The sequence below is a fragment of the Miniopterus natalensis genome, chromosome 6, assembly GCF_054644295.1.
Source record: "Miniopterus natalensis isolate mMinNat1 chromosome 6, mMinNat1.hap1, whole genome shotgun sequence".
Classification (NCBI taxonomy): domain Eukaryota; kingdom Metazoa; phylum Chordata; class Mammalia; order Chiroptera; family Miniopteridae; genus Miniopterus; species Miniopterus natalensis.
Window position 1 is genome coordinate 72274530 of NC_142086.1, and position 22475 is coordinate 72297004.

General features: G+C 33.8%; 1 protein-coding gene across 1 annotated transcript in view; it reads right to left on the reverse strand.

Moving 5' to 3' along the window:
• The window catches only part of RSRC1 (arginine and serine rich coiled-coil 1), a 282043-nt gene that overhangs the window by 138589 nt on the left and 120979 nt on the right, over nucleotides 1-22475 (reverse strand). Inside the window, exon 5 of the mRNA XM_087818356.1 lies at nucleotides 11044-11080. Coding sequence (XP_087674482.1) covers nucleotides 11044-11080 — 37 coding nt within the window. The remainder of the gene's footprint in view (nucleotides 1-11043; nucleotides 11081-22475) is intronic.

Sequence of the window (22475 nt, forward strand, 5' to 3'; positions counted from 1 at the left end):
TTAAATTATTGGAAAGAGTTTATTTGCAACTGTTCCCTTGTATGATTTTATACTAGCAGTACCCTAAAATTTTAATTTTCTGAGCTAATATTTTCATATTCTTCTTAGCATAAATATTATTGAAATATTTAGTACAAATAAATTATCAATATGGTCTGCCACCAAAAATGATTTTAAATAAAATGTATTTATTTACACATAATTTTATATTTGCAAAATTGTTTATGATTCTCCAGTGTAGCAATATATAGCAAAGTATATTGTGAAACACCTCAATTAGTCATCTAGAGTAAGCAGCAAATATACAAGAGAAGTTTCTTAAATTTATTTTTAAATTACAGTTGACATACAATATTATATGTTTCAGGTACACAACATAGTGATTAGCATATACTTTATAAAACATCACCCCAATAATTCTCGTATTCTGACACCATACAGAGTTAATATGATGTTATTGACTTTATTAAGGATATAAGACAATATAAGTATACAAAGGTTTTTCTTTTTTAGAATCATATACTTTAGGTTAGAAAGAGCCTTAGATATCATCTAGTTCATACTCCTTACTTTACATATGAACAAACTGAATCTGCTAAAGGTTAAGCACCAGTGCTTGGAACCAGTGCACCTATTCCTAACCCAATGCTTTTCCAGCACTCTGCTAACTTTCCCAATAAAAACCTAAGGCAAAGTAATTTTTCCTGGGCAATAAGATTCATATGTGCTCAGTTTAAAAACTGTATCTAAAACTAGATCATCGAAGAGAAGTCACTAATGATTTCCACTGTCAGCTCAAGCTTTCAGCATCCAGTTTTTACCATTCACTCCACTGGGGCACAAAGAACTTTAAAAATAAACTGAATCCCTCTCCCTTAAAAATAATAATTGTGATATATATATCAATTTACTTGTCTTTCAATTTCAAAAAATTCAATAAATACTTAATATTTGTAGGAGTACGTACTGAAAATACAAAGCTGAATAGTCAAAAGGTAAAGTCAACAAAAAAATAAATTATAGTTTATGATATGGAAAATACCAAGATTGTAGATTGCAATAAATATCACACCAAAATTTCAAATTTAAAAATACTAATATATAATAAAACTGACAAATACTTAAATATGTCACATATTCCTTTTCTAATCTAATTATCTTTGTGGGGTTTTTTACAAATATCAAAGAGGATTTTCTTTAACAAAGTAACCCATTTCTTCCTCTACTGACCACAGTATATTTTATCACAAGCTTGTTCTTTAATACTATGATCAAGGTAGCCAAAAGGGGAAATAAAACTAAATCTGCACGGACTCCTTAAAATACAAAATGTATTCATCCCCTATGAATGCCTTAAATAATATGGTAATAATATTAACTTCCAATATTTAACAGATTTCCAGCAAAAACCAGATTCATGTGTGTATATATGCATACCTTTTTATATTAACAAAAAAGCACAATTTATAAAATATCGTTATGTAGTATGATTCTGTTTTTATAAATAAGCAAAAAGCTAAGTAATATATGCTTATATATGACTGGGAATAGAGAAAGATATATAAAAATAGGTACAAAACTATTAACACCTCATTGATGGCAGCTAGAAGATATATTCAGTTTTTCTTTATATATCAGTTTTGATCCATTACAATGAACATCTATGACTTTAAAAAATTTTAAAGTATTTAATGACACTTTAAAAAGGGAGAGAACGTGAGCAGATAAAGGATGAGTTTTTCTCACAGCTCACTATGAGTATATTAGAATTGAGACAGTGTTTTTAGCAACTGGAAGTTACTTACATAACTGAAACAGTTAAGATTTTTTCCTTTCTCTATAAGAATAATGATACACTTGCATAAAGTCTTACACTTCTGCAAATTTTCACACACTATTTAAACACCCTGTGAATAGGGAGAAAATGGAAAAAGTGAAACAGAAGTTGTGTGTATTGCTGGAGGTCACACAGTAAAATCACTTTCTCTTGACCCCTCACACTGTGCTCTTCCTAAAATAAACAGTATGTATATGTTAAAGTTAAATACAGATGCTATGATTCTGTGGCAAATGGTAATGAGTGTGGCCAAAGATACCACTGTGGCAAAGGCATTCTCCATTTTAACTCCTAATGCTTTGCCTGGAGAAATAGAAAGCAACTCTGTTATTTCTGCTGCTAGTTCTTTGTCTACAGTTACAGATGTTAGATCCTGAGAAAGCCGTGAAATAACTACCATGTGCCTGTGGGATTCCCTGCAATGAAGCAGAAGCTACAGTGTCCTGAACTATAATACAAAAATAAAGGAATACAATATTCAGTTACTCTGGTAGTTTAAAGAAGGTTTGACTTTCAGACTCCCGAATAATGGGGGGGGGGGGGGGGGTATTTAATGCTCTTAGACTATTTAGTTTTACTTTATCAAACTTTAATAAGCACATGTACATAAAAATCAGAAAAGAAATTTTATCTAGATTAAACATGAATCTGAGACTATTAGTGGTATCATGAAAATTGCAGGACATCTTGTAATTTGTTTTTTTTAAAGCTAACTAGCCACCATTTGCTTCCAACATCACTATGCTTAAAAATGCAACAAACTGGGCTTTCTTTGGAAGAGAGGAAATGGAGGGAAGTAGAAAAGGGCCCCAAATTCATGCTGTTTGGATGACTGGGTAATATACTTATAACTGATCAAAATGTGTCAGAGAAAGGGATCACTGACAATAGCACTACTGTCTCCTGTGAGCCAGTCCCAGACTGAAGGCCTGTAAACTGCCTAAGATCATGACAGCAATGTAACATTAACATTTAATCCACAGTAACATATTTTAATTTGCACACATTCATAGGACACACTTGTTTGTTAAAAGAAAAGAGAAAGATTTATGGAACTGATCTTCCAGAAAAAAGAAACACTTAATGCTGTTTTATCTCAAGATCACAGTTTGAGAAAAGGATCTGTTTTAATATGCACATTTACCTTCAACCTCAAATATATATTGGCTTAGGAGAGAAAAATTAATTAAAATGCTGGGAGGAGATAGATCTATTATGTTTAAATCCTTAAATAGTATATGAGGTAATAAACATTTTTCATCAGTGTTTAATAAATATAGAGAGTATACGAGTAACATCAGTGTATTTTGAGACAATTATATTCTCAAACTCATTTGGACAAATGTCAAAAAATTTTCTTTTCTGAATACAGTGGGGAAATATTAAAATAAAACATATTTAAAAATGCAACAGATGAAAGACAAGTGACTTTAGAATAGGGTTCATAACCTCTGTTTGCATTTTATAGTTCATGTTGTGTTAACTGATTCTCAAAAGTATGACAGTAATATATTAACTATGATTATGCTCATGTTAAATAAAATTATTAGTCTGTAAACTGAAGTGCAGCACTTTTATTTGCAAGTTCTATGCAAAATAACCTAAAACAAAGAGGAAAGGGCCTTTATTAAAACCTGTATGTAGTGTTATTAATGAGGATGTAATAGCAATGGGCCCGCCTACATATCTGGCAAACAGCAACTATATTCTACAAACCACTGATGGGCTACACAAGCTATTAATGACAGTTGCTTTTCAACACTTAAAATGGTCAGACTGTGTTGCCTGACCACAAGGACAAGTGGGTTATCACTCTCAAATGTTGTACAATATAAGAAACATAAATGAGACCTCTGTGGGGAGAAAAAACCCACAGGTATGGCTCCAGAATTCTTTTGTTATTCAACTATTAATAGAAAGCAAATCCCACTTAAAGTTGTAAACACTTGTAATCCTTTTTACTAAAAGATTTATAATCACTTATTTAATTTTACACCTAAGGCTGAACGAGGTTTTATTAGTCCTGGTGCCCAGCCTCACCCCACAAATATACAACTTAACATCTGGAACCTAAATAAAGAAAAGAATTGACCTGTTACTCTTACAGAGTAAGGCAACGAACTCTTTGCCCCTGTATAAACTTGTGGAGTGTCTGTCTCTGGGTTTATGACTGCCCAACCAATCATTCATAGGTTGCAGAATCACACTCAATGAGTACATGGAGGAAACATTTAGATTTTTCATCAGAAGCAGGAGGTTTGTTCATTAGACACATGTTGTTCAAGTCAATGCCTTTCAATGAAATTTTCTTCCTGGTGGTTGCTGAACCAGCAGCATTAGCCTCACATAAAAGCTTGCTAAATGCAGACTCTCAAGCCCCACCCCAGACCCAGAGAATCAGAACTTGTGTTTAAACAATATCCTCAGGTGGCTCACCTGCATGTTTAAGATAGAGAAGAACTGATCTAGACATGCCTCCTAACCCCAACCCACCTCCAATTATTTGACTTTCAACAAAGAAAATGAGGGAAGCTTTAGAAACATCATACTGATTAGGAGTAGTGCCCCCATTCCCTGCCAAAGGGGGTGTGGCACAGCAGTCCTTCTGCCAACCAGAAACAACCCCCAGAAAGTATTTTGACCTAAAATACTTTTAGGTCAAAAATGACAATTTTTTCATATAGCTCAACCTAATAGGGTTAGGGTTAACTGTAACCCCTCGAAGCTCAATCCATCTCCCAAGAAGAAAGGATAGCATTATTTTATAGGTTGCCAATAGTAAGAGTTGCATTGTAATCAAATGGCAAGGTTCTATCTCCTGTATATTTTCATAATTGTAAAAATAAAAATGCATATTAATATCACCAATTTTCCTTGATTAAAAACACTGTAAAAAGTAAACATTTTAATCCCTATTCAGTAGTTCAATAAAGACTTCTACTCACTACATTATCCATACTTTTAAAACATAAAATGGTAGAAAAATATGGAGTCAGCTCCCTTTGATATAACAGAGGAAATCTTAAAATCAATTTTCTATACTTTCAGAGCATCATTAATTAAAAAGAAAAAAAGTCAGGTGCAATATCACCATCTAATAACCACCCGCTTCTACTTTTTCAACCTTTCTGTGTTAAGACATATACTGGGGTCATATCAAAAGGTCTTTAATTTGTATATGATTCTTTATCAAATAAAAAGTATTATTCCCTTAAATTCATTATAAAATATAACTAAGCACAACAGTATAAGCAGTGTTTTCATTCTTTTTCTCTGTCTTTAAGTAGATATGGGCACTGAGCTCTTTAAGATGTTTGATGCTTAATTTGCTGATGATGCCTGCAGAATTCCTGTAGGAGGACTCCTTCAAATTCAAGGTATATTCTATTCTACACTGATTTCCAGCATTTTTCATTATGAACTTTTCTTTTCAGGGAAAAATTCACACAGACCCCTCCCCACCTCTGATAGTAGTTATAAGTTTAACACATAACTGGCAGCACAAACAAAATCATCCCCAGAAAACCAAAGTACTAAATGCCAAAACAGTGAACACAGGCTTCAGATTGGTGTTACCACAGCACCAGCTAGAGGGAGGAAACCTGAAAGTGAGTGGGACCAGAAGTGGCAGCCTCAGAAGCACTGATTCGGGGGGGGGGGGGGGGGGGGGGGAGAACCAGATAAATAAATACATGGTAACAATAAGAAAGAAAAATCAAACAGTTAAAGAGAAACAAGACATGCCAGCCCCTTTGTCCCTGCCTCTGCCACCATCATCCATGAAAGAATTGCCCTTCTCTATCCTGTAGAAGAGGGCGCCCTGGAACTGGGAATCCCATCTAAAATACCTATGATTCAAAAATGGAAGAAAGGGAGAAAGGGAGGCATTGGGGGGGGGCGGGAGGTAGAAGGGAGGGAGGGAAAGAAAGAGATAAAATCACCCCCATATAAAGCTATTATAAGAGGTGGACAAAAAATTTCAATAGATAAAAATTCTCTCCCCAAAACCAACCACAAAGGACAAGACCCACCTGGATGAATAACAACAAGAAAACACAGACTCAGCTATTCAAAAAAGCAAAAACAAATGGAAGAAAAATATTTCAGAAACAAAGAATAAATTATAAGGTGTTCAAGAAAAAATTAAATTTGAATGAAAATAAAAAAGAAGTCGTGAATAAAACCAGGAAAATGACTGAGAGAATGAAAACAAAGTGAAGCAGCAGCAGGAGGATGAGGGAAAGGCACTGAAACCGAAGATGAGCAGAAAGGCTTTCTCTACAATTATAGAGGACACATGCACACATAACTGGAGTCTGAAGAAGCAGGCAAAGGGAACAGAACTAATATTAATACTATAATCCACGGAAACGAGAAAACTTAAGTCTACGTATGAGAAAACCCAGCAAAATTAGTCAGAAACAACCAACTCTGAGAATTAGCTTAGGAAAAAATGGCAATAAAAAATGGCAATGCCTCAAAGCAAAAAAAAAAAAAAAAAAAAAAGGTAATAAATTCTGTACAAGGGGAAAAATAAGGCTGATACCAGAGATATCAGCAGAATATTTTTAAGAAAGTCAATAAAGAAACTAAAAGACAAGGATTTCACATCTACTCAGCCTGTCATTCAAGTGACAAGACCACAGAAAAACAGCTTGGAATGTGCAAGATCTCTGGGATACTGCAGGGAGGAGTCGTTCCTGAGGAATATATTAGTGCACGAGCTTTATACAAACAGGAAAGAAGAGGGTAAATACAGCAAACAAACTGATGTCAATCTTTAATAAATGTAATTTTAGAATTGACCCTAAAACAAGGTGACAGCATGGGTAAAGGATATATACGCATCTTCTAACCAAGTAGCAAGAATACAAAAGGAGGAAATATGCAGAAAAAGGACTACGGGAAAGTACAATAGGAGCATCAGCTATTAAAGGTAGCAGATGGGAGTCAGGGCGCCATTTAGAAGGTTAAGTATAAGTAAGGGGGATTAAAAGCATTATAAAGATATAAATACAAAGGTAGCCACTAGGACAAAAACAAAAACCTTCCAAAATTTCATAATAATAATAACTTCAGAGGCAATTCTCCATAACATTCTACACATCTTACGTTAGCCATCAGCCTTTGTTCAGAACTACCTTACAAAGATGTTCTGTATAGCAAACAGTCTTGGAAGACAGTGATACAAAAGGGGGACATCTGTAATACTTTCAACAATAAGGGTAAATTTAAAAAGAAATCTGCCCCTGGAGCAGAAGGCAGTTTTGTTACCTAATTAGAATAATAAAAGACAATGTCTCACTCTTGGGCAAAGTTTGGGCAGATTTTCTATAAGCTCCTTAAAGAATTCCTAAACTTCAAGTCCTTCAGCTATGACACAAACCTTCTGGGTATGCAGCAGCATCCCATGGGACTTGGGGGTCAAGGGGAACCTATACAACCATGAAGCATATACTACCTTTTGTGCTTCTCTGCTATTAGTAATAAAATGCTTTGTCTCGGACCCAGGAATCTTGTGTCTTCTGTCAGCATCTATAAAAATGTGGCAGGCATGCAAGTAGGCTAAAATCTCACACCCTTAATAAAGACGCAGACAAATAGAGAAAGAAATATATAAATATAATGATATACACAATGACGGAACAATTTCCAGGATATGTTAAATTTTAAAAGAGCAAAGTACAAAAAAGTATATGTAATATGCTACTTTTTATAAGAAATAGAAATAGATGCATATATACATATATGTTACAAAAAACACAGGAAAGATAAATCAGAAGTTAACTAAAGTTAGCTACCTACAAGGAGTAGAGGAGCTGGAAAGGAAGGGAGTGCTACCTCTCTGAGAACATCATTGCATATAATATTTTGACTTTTAGAAGCATGTTAAAGTACAGACATGCAAATATATAATTAAATCAACAAGAACAGAAACAAAATCACCTAAACCTCAATGCAAACAGAAACAAATGAATGCAACTGTATTTCAAATGAATAACCTAACTATACCCAAGGAGGAAAAGAACTCAAATGAACCCTGAACTCTTTTTATTAAATTTATTTTTCAGAAGGTTAAGGATGTAGCAATTTTGAAACTATGAATTTTATGTGTATTACATGACTGAGCAAATGGGTAAATGTATGGATGATGTTAGCTGTCAAGGTTCTCACTCTGAATAAAGAGAAATACAAATATGAAATGGGGGGGCAAGGAAGAATTTTGTGGTTAGGATCAAAATGGGAAGTATTATTATGACTCATAATTTCTTAAAAATATCTACCTACCTACCTATTAATCTAATCTGAGACTGAAAGGTCCTAGAAGTAATAAAATCCCAGAGACAAAGAGCACATCACATGTCAGATCTTGACTTCTAAATACTAATTCTTCTAAAATGAAACAGGGCAATTTGAAATGACTGATCCCAGGAGTGGGGCAGCGAAGGTATAAGAGCCTGGAATATATTGCTGTGCCAGATGTAAGACAGTACCTAAAAAAAAAATGGGGTATGTCAAAAAGGACCCAGAGGCCATCTTGAAAGTCTGGGACAACTTGAGCATCAAAATAAATAAGGAAAGTAATTAATGAAAACCTATTTAGTAAAATAAAAATCCATTACTCCTTGCTCACAATATACAGATAAAGAGAGAAAGAATGGTAGGCTCTCTTTATAGTAGACTGCTGCCTACTAAATATGGGAGGAGCAAAAGAGTTGGGAAACCTCCATTTTGCAGTTATCGGGCAAGAATCATCAGTGGATGACTGGGCACCAAGCTTCACAGGTTCTGTCTAGAACTTTAAACAGACATAGGCTTTATGGGTAGTAGATGGGTTTGTGAAAAGAAAAATAAAGTGGTACTGGGCAGTATACTTTAAGTATATTTAGCTAAGAATAACATGCTAGACAGCTCCCAAGAAAAGTTGGCAACATGGAAATAAAGGAATGATAGAATAAAATAAATTTGAAAAGGCGAAAGCTACATAAAGAAGAAATTATTCCAATGTGTGGAATGCTCTTTTCATTCTAATTTTATACCATATATTTTATAAAATCAATCTATTAGAAGTTATACTTCTAATTGTACTTGGCTATACAGCCAATTCAGAGAAAGGCTATCTGTGCTAGATGGCAAGGGCTCTAAGTATCTGTTCAGTTGGGAAGTGGAGAGACACAAACTGAAAGAGCACAACTGCTAGACAGGTTTCATTAATGCTCAACCAATAAATTCTTGAGTTCACTTCCTTCTCAGGTTGCTATCAAGAATATCACTGGCTTTTCTGAATATTACTAGTGCAAAAAGCAATATATATGTATATAGGTATGTATATATATGTGGTATTGTTATATAGTCATGTTCATATTATTGTTAATAGTTCAGAGTTGAGTCAATTTAACAATAAGTTATAGTCTTTTGAACAACTTAGATAAAATGCATTAAAATCATCTACTTCCCACTACCTGTTGTATTAATCCAGGCTCTCTCATCCCAAAAATGCATTATGTTTGAAATATATTTGATGTATATAACACAGATAAAAATAAAATATTACTTAGGTTCAAGAACAGAAAAGAATAATTAACAAACAATTGATCCTGACTTTTTAAGTGGCTAAGCTTCACCAAAGGTTTTTAATTTTTTTTATGTGGAGAACTCTTTCTTCAGATGAAATCTTATTTTAAAAGTTCAAAATTGTACAAAATAAATAAAAGTGGAACTACTCTAGTTAAAGTGGGCAGAGAAAGTCTGGGGAGCCACCTGCTTTGGGGAGCCTTCCTGGCAGCCCAAGGCACAGTTAGAAAACCACTGCTGCAGAAGATTATGAGTATAAATGCATAGTCACTGATTATATTAGTCAGTATAAAAAACATAAAATTTAAACTAAAAAATCTAGCTCATTATTATTTACTGAGAAGTATGAACCAAGTAGATATAAAGTCTTTTTAATAAATAATTTATAAGAGAAGTATAAAAGACAGCTCATTTTGACACGATGGTAGGGGTTCTTCCTAGTTATAAACCCTCAACTGATACTGAAATTTGATGTCTTAGATTAACATTTTCATTCTGATGTCTGTATGTCCTGAATATATGTGCCACTATGAAGTGAATAACAGGGATTCTGGATATAATTTTTAATAATGAGAATAACAATTTTATTTACTTCTAATCTGGACGAATATATAGTTCAAATTTTTTAACTAGGGTATTATATTCTGCTTTTTAATAATTATCTGTAATTTTGGGGATAATTTTTCAAAAGTCTAAGTTTCCTCAGTTTCCTTTAGCTATTGAAAGGAAAACCAAAAATCCCTTACAACTCTACTATTATAAGTCAAAATGAAGCTGCCTCTTGCTACTGTTTTTGTAGAAGAACAAAAGCACATTAATAGTTAACAAAGCTACAATATGATATATGAATGAGGTCTTGCATTAAAAAAAGTACTTAGATTGTATTTACAAAAGAATCTCTCATTAATTATTCAACATTTGGACTTGACCAGAAACCAGAGCATGACTTTATAATGCTCTGTTTAAATGAACTACTTAATGTTGTAATGAACACTCACTGTGGTAAGTTCAATGGATCTTGGACCTGTTATAATACAACAGTTTTTCCAATTTTTTGATTAATGGACAGATTTTAATGTTAAGTCAGTTTGAATTTCACTTACGCTTTAAAAATGTTTACTTAAACCAAAAATTTTGCATCTCAATTATTTTATATTCTAAACTGAATGTAGTTTAAATCAATGCATTATTCATAAAGCAAAGACATTAGGAAAAACAAAGCTGTGCACTTCTTTCAAAGCCGTTAAATTGCTAAAACATACCGTATTTATGCATGCAGTATTTGATTGTGTTTTTCTTAAAACACAGCTTGTTTTTGTCAGATCAAGATATGCCAAAAATTCTACACCGAACATTTTTGTTTATAATTAAAGCAATCATCAATCCAAGGATTGCCATCCATTTTATTTCATCTCTACATCAAAAAAAAAGTAATTTAAAAAAATTTAAATTCCCTTGAAATGACAAGATAAATGAAAATGTAAGTGCCTTCACATAATAACAGTAAGCTGACCCTTTGGGAAATGGTTGACTTTCTCAATACAAGGTATTCAAAGCTCATTCTAAAAGTGTTCATTTAGAATGCAGATATCAAAGATGATGCAAATGTTCAAGAGAAAATTAGAACTTACCAGATGTTCTAATCCAGCTTTGATGTTTCCAGGTTCCCTAAAATAGAAGAAAAAAAGTTCTAAATAGTTGCTAAACCCTTGTCTACTATAATTTATGTTTACCTCAAAACTGTTTTATAAACCCTTAGAAGTTTTTCATATATCTTTACTAATGTTCATATAGCACTGTTATTAAGGACAAAACAATTTCCACCAAAAGGAAACAGATATTTAATTTATCTCTACTAGTATTACCACTAAGTTGATATTCCACTAACAGAAAGAATGTTGCTGATCTTTCAAAGTCAGTACACAACAAAAAGAAGTATATTATTATTTTACTATTGATTTACCTATTTATTTCACGTCAGCTTTTTCATTAGCTTGTTTTTCCCAACTTTTATTACAGAAGTGTTCAAACATACAGATTCTATCTACCATCTAGATCCAATAATTGACATTTTACTGTATTTGCTTCATCAAATATCCATCCATAATGATTGCATTTTTACACAGAGTATGCTCATAAATAATACGTTCATAACTTCATTGCTAAACAAGCAAATCTTAACAAAAATTTTGTTGACATTAATTTTATTAACTTAGTGTACGCTACAAATCAGGACCTAAAACTATTGAAATATTAAAAAACAAAATATCACCAAAGAAAACAAACATCAAATAACATATTTTAAGTATTTAACTTCTTGCTCTACACTGTAAACAAAACACCGCTGATGGAATTAAAAATACGAATACCTGTGTAAGTAGCAAAGATAATTTAAATATACACTTAGTGAAATGTGGCAAATAGTTGAATTTTTTATCCTGACTTCAGTCTATTCACACAAATGGTTTTTTAGCTTTTCTCACGCTGGTCAGGTAGTATTTTAATTCCATCATAAATACCAAAACTTATTTTTTAACATGAAATTATACTTTTACCACATTGCAGAAAAAAATTATGGAAATTCAACAACCGAAAACAATATTGCATTCACGATGTTTAATCTTTTCCCACACCTTTTTCCTTCTCTGAAGGGGTGTTTGTTTCTTTTTCTCTTTATTTCTGTCTCTAATTTTCTTTGCCAAAAATATACTTCTGTTTCCTTTGTCTTGCTATGCAATCTTTCCAAATTTCCCTATCTTTTTTCCCTTTGAATCCACTGCCTGAAAACTAAACTCATGGCTTCTAACCTTTGCTCTCTCACTGCCCAGTCTGACATACTGGGAATAAATTCCAACATCTACTGATTAGCAAAGCACATATCTTCAGCTATTCTGTTCTCTACTTTCTGCTCTAGCAATCTTAGCAATACTATGTATTCAGTGTTTAAAATCCCTGGCTGGGGATTTTTAACTCATCCTCTGGATGTAATCCTAATGACAAATGATAAAAATAAAGTATAACAAGGTGTCCGAGTAGAGCCAGTAGACTTCCCCATGAGGGGAAGATGCCAGTCAGGTTCACAGTAAAGTGGGGGAAATGGCCCCTGCCTCAAAGACACACAACTTAGTAACTGACACCCCCTTAGTCTGCCCAGTTTCCTACACCCCAGCCCAGGCAGATGACTCCTCAGTAGGATACAAGCTCTACAGGGCTGGGTGACAGGGAGTCCAGAGGGTTGGGCTATTGCACTTCTCCAGGTTGATGCCATATGGAAGGGAGTGTTCCATCCAAGAAATATGGTGTCTGTGGTGTGGGAAAGAAACTCAGCTCAGGAATCCTGGTGGCTGTCCCTTCAGCTCTTTCCCTAGAGCCACAAACCACAGTGTCTTCTCATGTGACTATATTCCACTCTGCCCTCCCTCTGCAGGAGCCCAGGGTGAGAGGCTGTGAGGATTTTGTGCACTGGCCCTTTAAGAGAGTGCCTGTGTCTCTAGCAGACTCCTGTCTCTCCCTGGCAGACAGAATCCCCACTGATTTTCACAGGCAGATGTTTCACAGCCTGTTCATGGTTATAGTGCTCTGGGCTGGGGAGCCCGGCTGGGGTTCAGACCCCATGCTTCTCAGAGGGAACCACTGCAGCTGAGATATCCCTCTGGAATCTCAGCCATCACCATGAGAATAGGGCCTTCCCTTTTTGCCTCTCCGCCCTTCCTACCAGTCTCAATGTGGCTTCTTCTGTAAATCCTTAGTTATAAGTTGTATTGTTTTTGATGGAGTAGGAGGACACAGTGGAAAAAGTAGTTTACTGAGCCCAGAGTAAAACACCTGAGGTTTTGGAAACTAGTTTTTAAATTAACCCAGAGAAGCATCAGCCAGAACCTAGACTTTTATCCCCCTTCTTAGATTAAAACTACTAGCCAAGGTACTGATGTTGTAGGAGGTAAAAGAGAAGCCCAGAAGGAAAATTTTAATATATCTAAAGTGTGTAAACACGGGACTGGAAAAAATAACAGAGCAACCTCATCCAAAGAAAATAGAATACCCTGAGCAAGAATATAATGTAAGCATAATATCTCCAAAAGGAAGATTTTTAGAAATTGAACAGGAAAAAAGTTATGAAAAAGTATCAATATGAGGTAATGGGTATTAAAAATACAATAGTTTGAAATGAAGAACTCAGAGAATGGATTGAAAGCACAATAGCTACAGGCTGAGAATGAATTAGTGAACACTGGGTACAAGAACTCTCCCAGAAGGCATAAGAGAGGGATGAAAAAATAGAACAAAAAAGAGATAAAATTAAGAACAGGAGTATATGTATGAACATCTACATAATGGAAAACCTAGAAGGAAAGCAAAGACACTTTAGAAGAAAAAAAACATTTGAAAAAATGACAAAAATTTCCCATAGAAATATTCAGATTTACAATGAAAGGTTACCTCAGTAGTAAATAGGGTAATTAAGGAAAAATCCACAGCAAAGCATAACATAAGGATAATGAGACTATCATAGATCAAGATAAAAGTCTAAAAGCATCCAGAAAGAAAATACATACACATATCCCTCCATAAAGGTAGAATAACACTGACATCAGACTTCTCAATACTAATGCTGGGCAAGAAAGTGTTAACTTCCAAGATAAAGTAAATGTTAAAGGAAAAGGACTACAATCTTGAATTTATATATAGCTAAATAAACTATTACTTAAATTGACAGAAAAATTTAAAATTTTATAGCATACAAAGTCTCAAGAAACTAACCATACAAAGACATCTGAACAAAGTTCTGAGGAATATAATGCAGTAAGATGAAACATAAATTCAGGAAGAAGCAACAAAATAAACAAGTAAAGGTTGGCACAGAACATAGTAATTATTGTAGTCTAAGCAATCAATGACTAAAAAGAAAACTAAAGAAAATTCACCCATAATGATCTGGAATTAAAATACCAGAGAAGATTTTTAGATTGGGTAAGAGACAAAATCCAGCAATGTGTCATTTACAGAAGACACAGAAAACAAAAAGATTCAGGAAGGTTTCCAGACAAGAGATGGTAAAAGATATAACAAGGTAAACATGAACCACAAGAAAGTTGGGGTGATAATTTTAGTGATCAATTATATTAAAAACCACTTCCCTCCCCACAAAAAATATTTTTGAGATATAAAAAATAGGACATTCTATTCTAGTAAAAGATGAAATAGATTAAGAAATTTTCATTTATATCCAGAAAGTTTACATATTCATAGAACTTAATAAGTATCATAGATTGGGACACCAAAGTTTCAACAAGTTCTCCATGAAAATCAGTTTTCTTTCGTTTTACTTTGGGCAGAAACACAGAAAAGGTGGCCATCTCAAAACCACAGATAAAGCATCATGTGTACATAAACACTACAAAAGACAGCATGATATATAATCCTGGTTCTAGAAGCAGAATACCTACACTCAAATTTAAGCTCTTACAAAATAGTTGCAAGAGCTTAGGTAATAGGCCAACTTCTCTAAAGCTCAGATTGTTCTTCTATGATGTGAAGATTCTGTAAAACCTGCCTTACCTAACACATACAGTTGCAGTGAAAAAAGCAGCAAGATAATGTACATGAAGGTACACCATAAATGGCAATGTGCTATATTAATGTTATTATAATAGATATTTAAATATAAATGCCTTAAAAGTGGTTCCAAAAGTCTTAATGCATTTTTAAAAATAGAGAGGCAAGATCCAAGACATTGACAGAGGGATCTTCCAACAAATGGTCCTCTTTAAAGGCCTGTCCTCTTTAGTGGTCTGTCTCTTGGGTTGTCCCTGTCATGACTTCATCAATATTTGTGCAACTCCTTTTGCCCTGTGCTGAAAGCAGACTTAATTCAATTATAGGTCTCAAAACTGATAAAATGGTCCTGAAGTGGAAAATGGGAAGAGATTATTGGCAAATGAATAAAGATTTGTATCGAACTAACACACAGGAGTACAGCAGGTCTTTTTTTAATCATTCCCTGTCTTAAATCTTCTGGGAACCATGAGTTTCCCTTCCCCTCATGCAGCACATCGATTTCTGAATTAGACTGCAATATTAAATAATTAATATACTTGCCATGATTGATGTTTTGCATTAGTTGAATATTAGGTTATCAATCAAAATCCACTTGGTTTAATGTAATAATATTGAAAAAGTGTCATGGGCTGTTCATCCAATTTGTAGTTGAGGCAGCACAGATAGTAATGTTGGCATAACACAAGGCTCCAAAGCAGGAAATGCAGTGGCTCAACATATATGAGGCAGACATTTTGAAACTAACTGGGACAAGGCTGAGGTTGTCCTAAATAAACCTTGTGGCACCTGTCAGCTTCAATATTAGGTCTCTTTCCACCAGGAAAACACTATGCATCAATCATATCACAGCAGGCAAGAAAAAAAATTAAAATAAAGATACTAATTTACCTTTGTGGCATACAGATTTCATTATTTTGCCAAAGGAGGCATGCTGTAAATCCAGAAACATGCTATGATAAAGCTTATCTTAAGAAATTACTAAAAAAATAGACTAAGATTTTTTTAGATCTAGTTTTTCTAGGAAGGGAACAACTTTTTAAAATATATGATAACAATATTATACTAAATTGATCATTCAGGTTTTAAATGGTCTAAGGGAACCATGTCAGAGTGTCACAGTTAATAATGGCATTTATTTTGAAAAACACACACACAAAAAACCTTTTCCTTCTGATGATAGTGTTCTTCTTTACACTTTCAATATATGTATTTTGCATCTGTACTTGTGAAAATATTAGCTTATAAAAAAATTATTACTTGCCTCTCCCAGTAAAAGTATATATTTTTTCTCATCATTCCCTATTAAATCAATCCAAAGTCTATTACAAATTTACTTATAAAAGTAATATTTCAAAACAAATTAAATAAACAAAAGACATCCAAAAGAAAAGTAACATTTTGGGGTAGGGAGTAGAAAAGTAACAAAATAAATAAATACAAAACCATATCATAGAGCTGGCCAAAAATCCAATGAGTGTTAAGGTATAATATACTCAGAAACCATAATGCAAGCAACTAACTGATATAGCATCAAAGTATCATTTCATGGACCAAGTCTTTAAGAAATAAAAGATTAAATATATTTATAACCAGTAATGTATATGTATTATCCCATATAAAATTTGCATACACATAGTAATTATAAAAAATAGAGTAACTCCCATAACAGTACAAAATTTTACAGGTTCATTTTTGGTCATGAACAAAACACATTATTCAGTTTTAAAAGATTACTATGCCAGCTCAACAGGTGTGGCTCAGTGGCTGAGTACTGACCTATGATCCAGGATATCGAGGTTCGATTCCCAGTCAGGGCACATGTCTGGGTTTTGAGCTCAATCCTCAGTAGGGGGCATGCAGGTAGGAGGCAGCTGATCAATGACTCATCACTGATGCTTCTATCTCTCTCTCCCTCTCCCTTCCTTTCTCTGAAGTCAATAAAGATATATTTAAAATAAAATAATAAAATAAAATATAAAATATTACTATTCTGAAATTTTCTACAGTTATAGAGATAACATCACAGCTAATTTTATATTCTCTTTCATAAAGCAAAAATCTACTTGAGTTGGGGTGGTTTTTTGTTTCTTTTACATAATGGCAGTCAAGGGTTTTAAAAGCCCGAGTTATAAATTATAAAAATATCGACATCTCCCATCTCAAATAATAATTGATACATTTTACATGTTTAAGACCTTTTCTGTTAAGTATCAAATGTTATTAATACAAAATTTTGGTAGTATATAAACTTAAGAAAAACCTGGATTCAAATTGCAACTCTACTACTTACCAAATAACTTTGTCAAGTTATATATCTTCTCTAATTTTTTGCATTCTTAAATTCAAGTCAAGGATTAAAAAAATCAGCACATATATACATAAGTCACTCAATAAATACTGGTTCAATAGGACAGGCTAATAATGGACCAATTGACTGCATTCCACTTCCAAAATCAAGAAATATCTTTATAGATGTTAGCCTTTTTTAACCACCTTAAAATCTGTTTCAACTGTAATACCTATACACGAAAGTCAGTCTACTTTTCAAATAAAACATATATAAAGAGCTTGGCCCAATGTTAACATCCAATAAAAATATCATGTATATCCTGACATAAGCACATTCTCATATTCTGATCTCTGAAAGGAAGTAGAATAATAAAGTATGTTGAAAAAAAGAAGGAAAAATGATATCTCAATTGCCTAATGCTTTTTTTACATTTTAACTCCAATAAGAAAAATACAGAATATTAGCTCTAAGTTCTATTTTTTTTTTTTTTAGCTCTAAGTTCTAAAAAGATCTTCCTGGACTTCTCAGTTTTAACGTACCAGGTTTGGTTAGAATAGTCAGCATTTCTCTCCTGAATGGAGAATATCTTGCAAATTAGTGGCTCTACATGTATATTCTTATGTTATTCTAGTTCATAATATAATGTTCAGACATTTGTATTATTTTATAAGTAGTTTTTTATCTAACTGATTATTTGCAATATATTCTACTCTAGAACTTAAAAATCATTTGCACAGACAAGTATACCATGATTACTAAATTTTACATGTATTATTCTCTTTTTAAGATTCTTTAGTTAGTTTTACAAGTATTAGTGAGCATCTACTACACTGGAACAGGTTTAAATTAAATAGTTGAGGACTTATGATACACACTGAGCTTATTCTAATGGAGGCTGAAGACAAGCCAGCATATATCAGGTAAGCCATTTACAGTGATTAAGGTAAACAGGTTCTAGAGTTCACAGAAAGGGTCTACAAAGGAAAGAAAAGAGATTTTAAAATGTCTGAAGCTGTGTTCTAGATAACAGTTTCAGATGAAAAAAACACAAAGAGAATTCATCACTTGTAGATCTGATCTAAAAGAACTGCTAAAGGAAATGTTTCAGATACAAGGAAAATTATTCCAGAAAGAGACATGGAACATCAAGAATGAAGGAAGAGCAACATAAATATATTTATTGAGCACCTAGCTCCATAAAACATTTGGAGTAGATAATAATAACAAAAACATAAACATCAACAAAAAGTACTAAGATATGGTTTCTATACCTTAGGTGTTTAAAAGTGTTGTCAAACCAAAACTAATGCACGAAAGAGTTAATGTCCAAGCCAGGCAGGGAAAATGCATGGGAACATGCTACCTATCTATTTCCCTGAATGTTATGCAGGACTAACATTCCTAATCATTGACAATCCTCTTCCCACTGAGGCCAGTTGTAGCTCAAGCACCTTAACACTGTGCTCTAAATAGTCACTGCCAGTCATTTGGAGTTAGCAGGTGAGATGCAACCCATTCACCACTGATCCCTTCAATGCATTTTCTTAACCTAGTTCAGAGGAAGAAATCACCATATGTGTTAGAGTGGTTGAGAAATATTTCAAAGAGGAGGGTAATTTCAGCTGCATCCTGAAGGATTGATTGCATTAGAGCAGAGTGGGTAAGTAAAAAAGAAGAGGCAGGAAGAGTGAGCTCAAAGGTCACTTAAAGAGGTCAGGCAAGAAGAGTAGCCTGCCCAGAGTAGATGCATTAAGAGGTCATATTACTTTTAGTCTTTAATTTTAAATAATTTTTATTATGTAAGTTTTCAGGGCCATCATGTACAATTGTGCATGTTGTTCATCATGGAGAGAGAAAAGGAAAAAAGAAAAAGAAAGGAAAACCTGAGCAGGCAGTGGAAGATAAAAGCTATATGCCTGACCAAGCAGTGCATCCTGGTGTGGCACTGCATCCACAGGAAGAAGGGACATCTTTTCCTAGTGTCTACAAAGGTGCCATATGAACCAGCAGTGGCCCTGCAAATAATAAGTGCTTACTGCAGAAAATTTCAAAATATATCTGGTTCTAAGAAGAAAATAAAAATCACCTGAAATACCACCAGCCAAAGATAATACCTCAACATATTTTATTTTCCTCCATTTTTATGCATATACACAAATGCATTTTTTCTTACAAAAATGGGATCATCACTGATTTCTGTTATGCAGTTTAAATTTTTTCACTACTTAAACAGCTTCTCAGGTATCATTAAATATATTTACATATAATAATTTTACTGTTTGCAAACTATCCTGCTCATAGATGGACAATAAGTTAACTTATTATTGTTGGATATTTGGATAGTTTCTGATTTCTTATTCTAAATAAAACTGGTATGTAAAAAAAAAATAACTGATCGCTGATTTAAGCACCATTTATAAATATTATGTAATGTTTATTTTACTTGGAGGATTAAGGTTAAATAAGTCAGAAAAAGATAAGAACCATATGATTTCAGTCATGTGGGATATAAAACTTGAAAACAGACACAGACAACACCATGGTGGTTATGAGAGGAAAGGAGGGTTGGGGCGGTTGTGAATGGTAAAGAGGTCAAATATATGGTGATGGGAGATGATCTGACTTTGGGTGATGGACACACAATGCAATATATATAAATCATGTATCATAAAAACGTACACTTGAAACCTATATGATCCTATTAACCAATGTCTCCCCAATAAGTTTAATTTAAAAAAAGGAGAAATAAACCAGTATATTTCATCTTCAGTACTTAAGCTAAATTAATTTAAATTTATATTTATTATATTTACATTAAGTATAAATATAAATTTGTATTTAAATATAAAGTATCATTGTTTGTAATAACTTAAATTTATCTACCTAAAATTCTTTTCTTCTTCACTACATCTTCAAAGCCTATACATTTAATGTACAAGAACCAAACTCCCACTTCTGCTATGTTGATAATAATTTCTTATAGTTCTAAACTTAAAGTCACTCTTTGACATTCAATGGGTAAGTCTCAGGAACTTCTAAATGTCCTAAATTGTGAATGCAATAAAGATGCAAAGTGTTTATCAGATTTATACTTAGCATATATTACTAATTATTATCAGCACTATCATTACTGTGTAGACCTTTCATGAACATTATTCAATTCATTTAGATCAGAAGGAAACAAAGCCACTCTGAGATACAATGCTGAGCAGTGAGATGGCCTCTTTTACCCACTAAGTGACACGCTCCTGAACATCATCCTCTTAGAAAATTTTAACATCATGCCACATGAAAATTACAAATTCTCACATGCAATGGGCCACATAGGACCCCTTTGAAAAGAACATTTAAATCTATGTCTACCGAGGTCAACTGCATTGCCCGTATAAAAAAATTCTTCATAGTCCAGCACTTATTTTTCAGGAATTATTTTATGTGGCTCCTATGTATGCATCCATCCCTCAAGTTAATTGTTTAAGTAAATCTTCTCCTTTGTTGCCACATGAAGTTTTTGATAAGCACAGATCCTTGGTGTGTAATGTCAAAGCTATACATTAAAGACAAAAGTCTTCATGTTTTGGGATATGGTAAATAAAACAATTTTATTTATATCACTAACATATGCTAACGCTCACAAAATTAGAATTGGAAGGTCTTATTAGGAAAAACATAGAAGTAAATAGCACAACAAAATATTATAAATGCTATGTTAGAATTCTAACTTCATGAGAGTATGAGGTGGGGGACTTAGAGGTTGGGGAAGAGGTAGAAGCTATGGGTAGCAGAGTCCAGGAAATAGTTCATAAAGATGACGCTTGAGGTTCCTTCTAACAAAGGCCATTCCCACCACATGGGCTCTGGAATCAGCTCCTCTGGCTTCTTCAAGTACTCCACTCCTTCAATTATCTGTTCTCTTTCCCCCACCCTGTACTGCTACTGTGGAACAATCAGGGGTTGAATGGTCAATTAGGAGGTAGAGTCAAACTGAAAATAACTCACTCACTTGTAACAGTGCAACCAAGAGGAAAAAAAAAGTCCTTGCTCTCTAATGTTCCATTTCCCCCTCAAAGAGCAGCATGGGCAAGGGTCAGGTGGGTGCACTATAGGGAAGTGGGGGTGGAGAGTGGAGAGAATGAGGGGCAGGGGTCATCTCACTGCTGAGGAGCCCCAAACAAAAGGCTCTGGCCTCTGTATAGACCAGTAGGCAATGGGAGGGAAAGGGGAAGGGCTAGGAATGGAAATATACTGAAAGTGGAGAAAGTGCATAAGATCCCAAGTACAGATGCCTCTGGTTGTAAGCACCTGGGTTGGTAGGAATGCCCAAGGTTGGGTCTAAAAGATCACACATAGAATTTTGGACCGGAGCTGGACTCCTCAGCCTCCATCTTACTTATTTCTCTGTGCCCTTCAAAATTTTGAAAAACTATATTCACACTATGTTTCCACATTCTTATTTCCTGTCACATCCAAAAATTACTCTTAAGAAATAAAAGATTAAATATATTTATAACCAGTAATGTATATGTATTATCCCATATAAAATTTGCATACACATAGTAATTATAAAAAATAGAGTAACTCCCATAACAGTACAAAATTTTACAGGTTTTTTTTTTTTGGTCATGAACAAAGCATATTATTCAGTTTTAAAAGTTTCTCAGTATTCCTGGGTCTCTCTCATGTACAAAGACGTTGTGCATATTAATAAATTTTAATTTTTCTTCTGCTTAAAAAAAAAATTACTCTTTTGTTAAAGTCATCAGTGGCTTCCCCATGTTAACCAAACCCAAAGGCCATTTTACTACCCTTCTCTTCATATATTTCTTAGAAGCATTTGATACTGTCAAACATCGCATCCTGAATACCCTCTCATTTGTCTTCTACAATATTACTTCAGTTTTCCCACATTTTCTCAAAAAAGGACTCCTCAAATCTCCTTTGTAGATTCATGCTCCTCTCTTCAGCCATTAAAAGTTAGAGCTCCTCATGGCTCTAGGCCCTCATCTTATGCCATGCTTTCTTACTAATCCTTCTTGCCCTCGTGCACAGCATTAATAATAAACTACAGGTAAATGACAAAAAAAGTATAGCTTTCAGACACTTCGGATTCATTTATGCAGTTGTCTATCCAACATCTCTATCTGAATATCTCAAAAAGAAAAACCAAAAACTTTATACTCAGTGGATCCAAAACTGAAATCTTGAGTTCCTCCT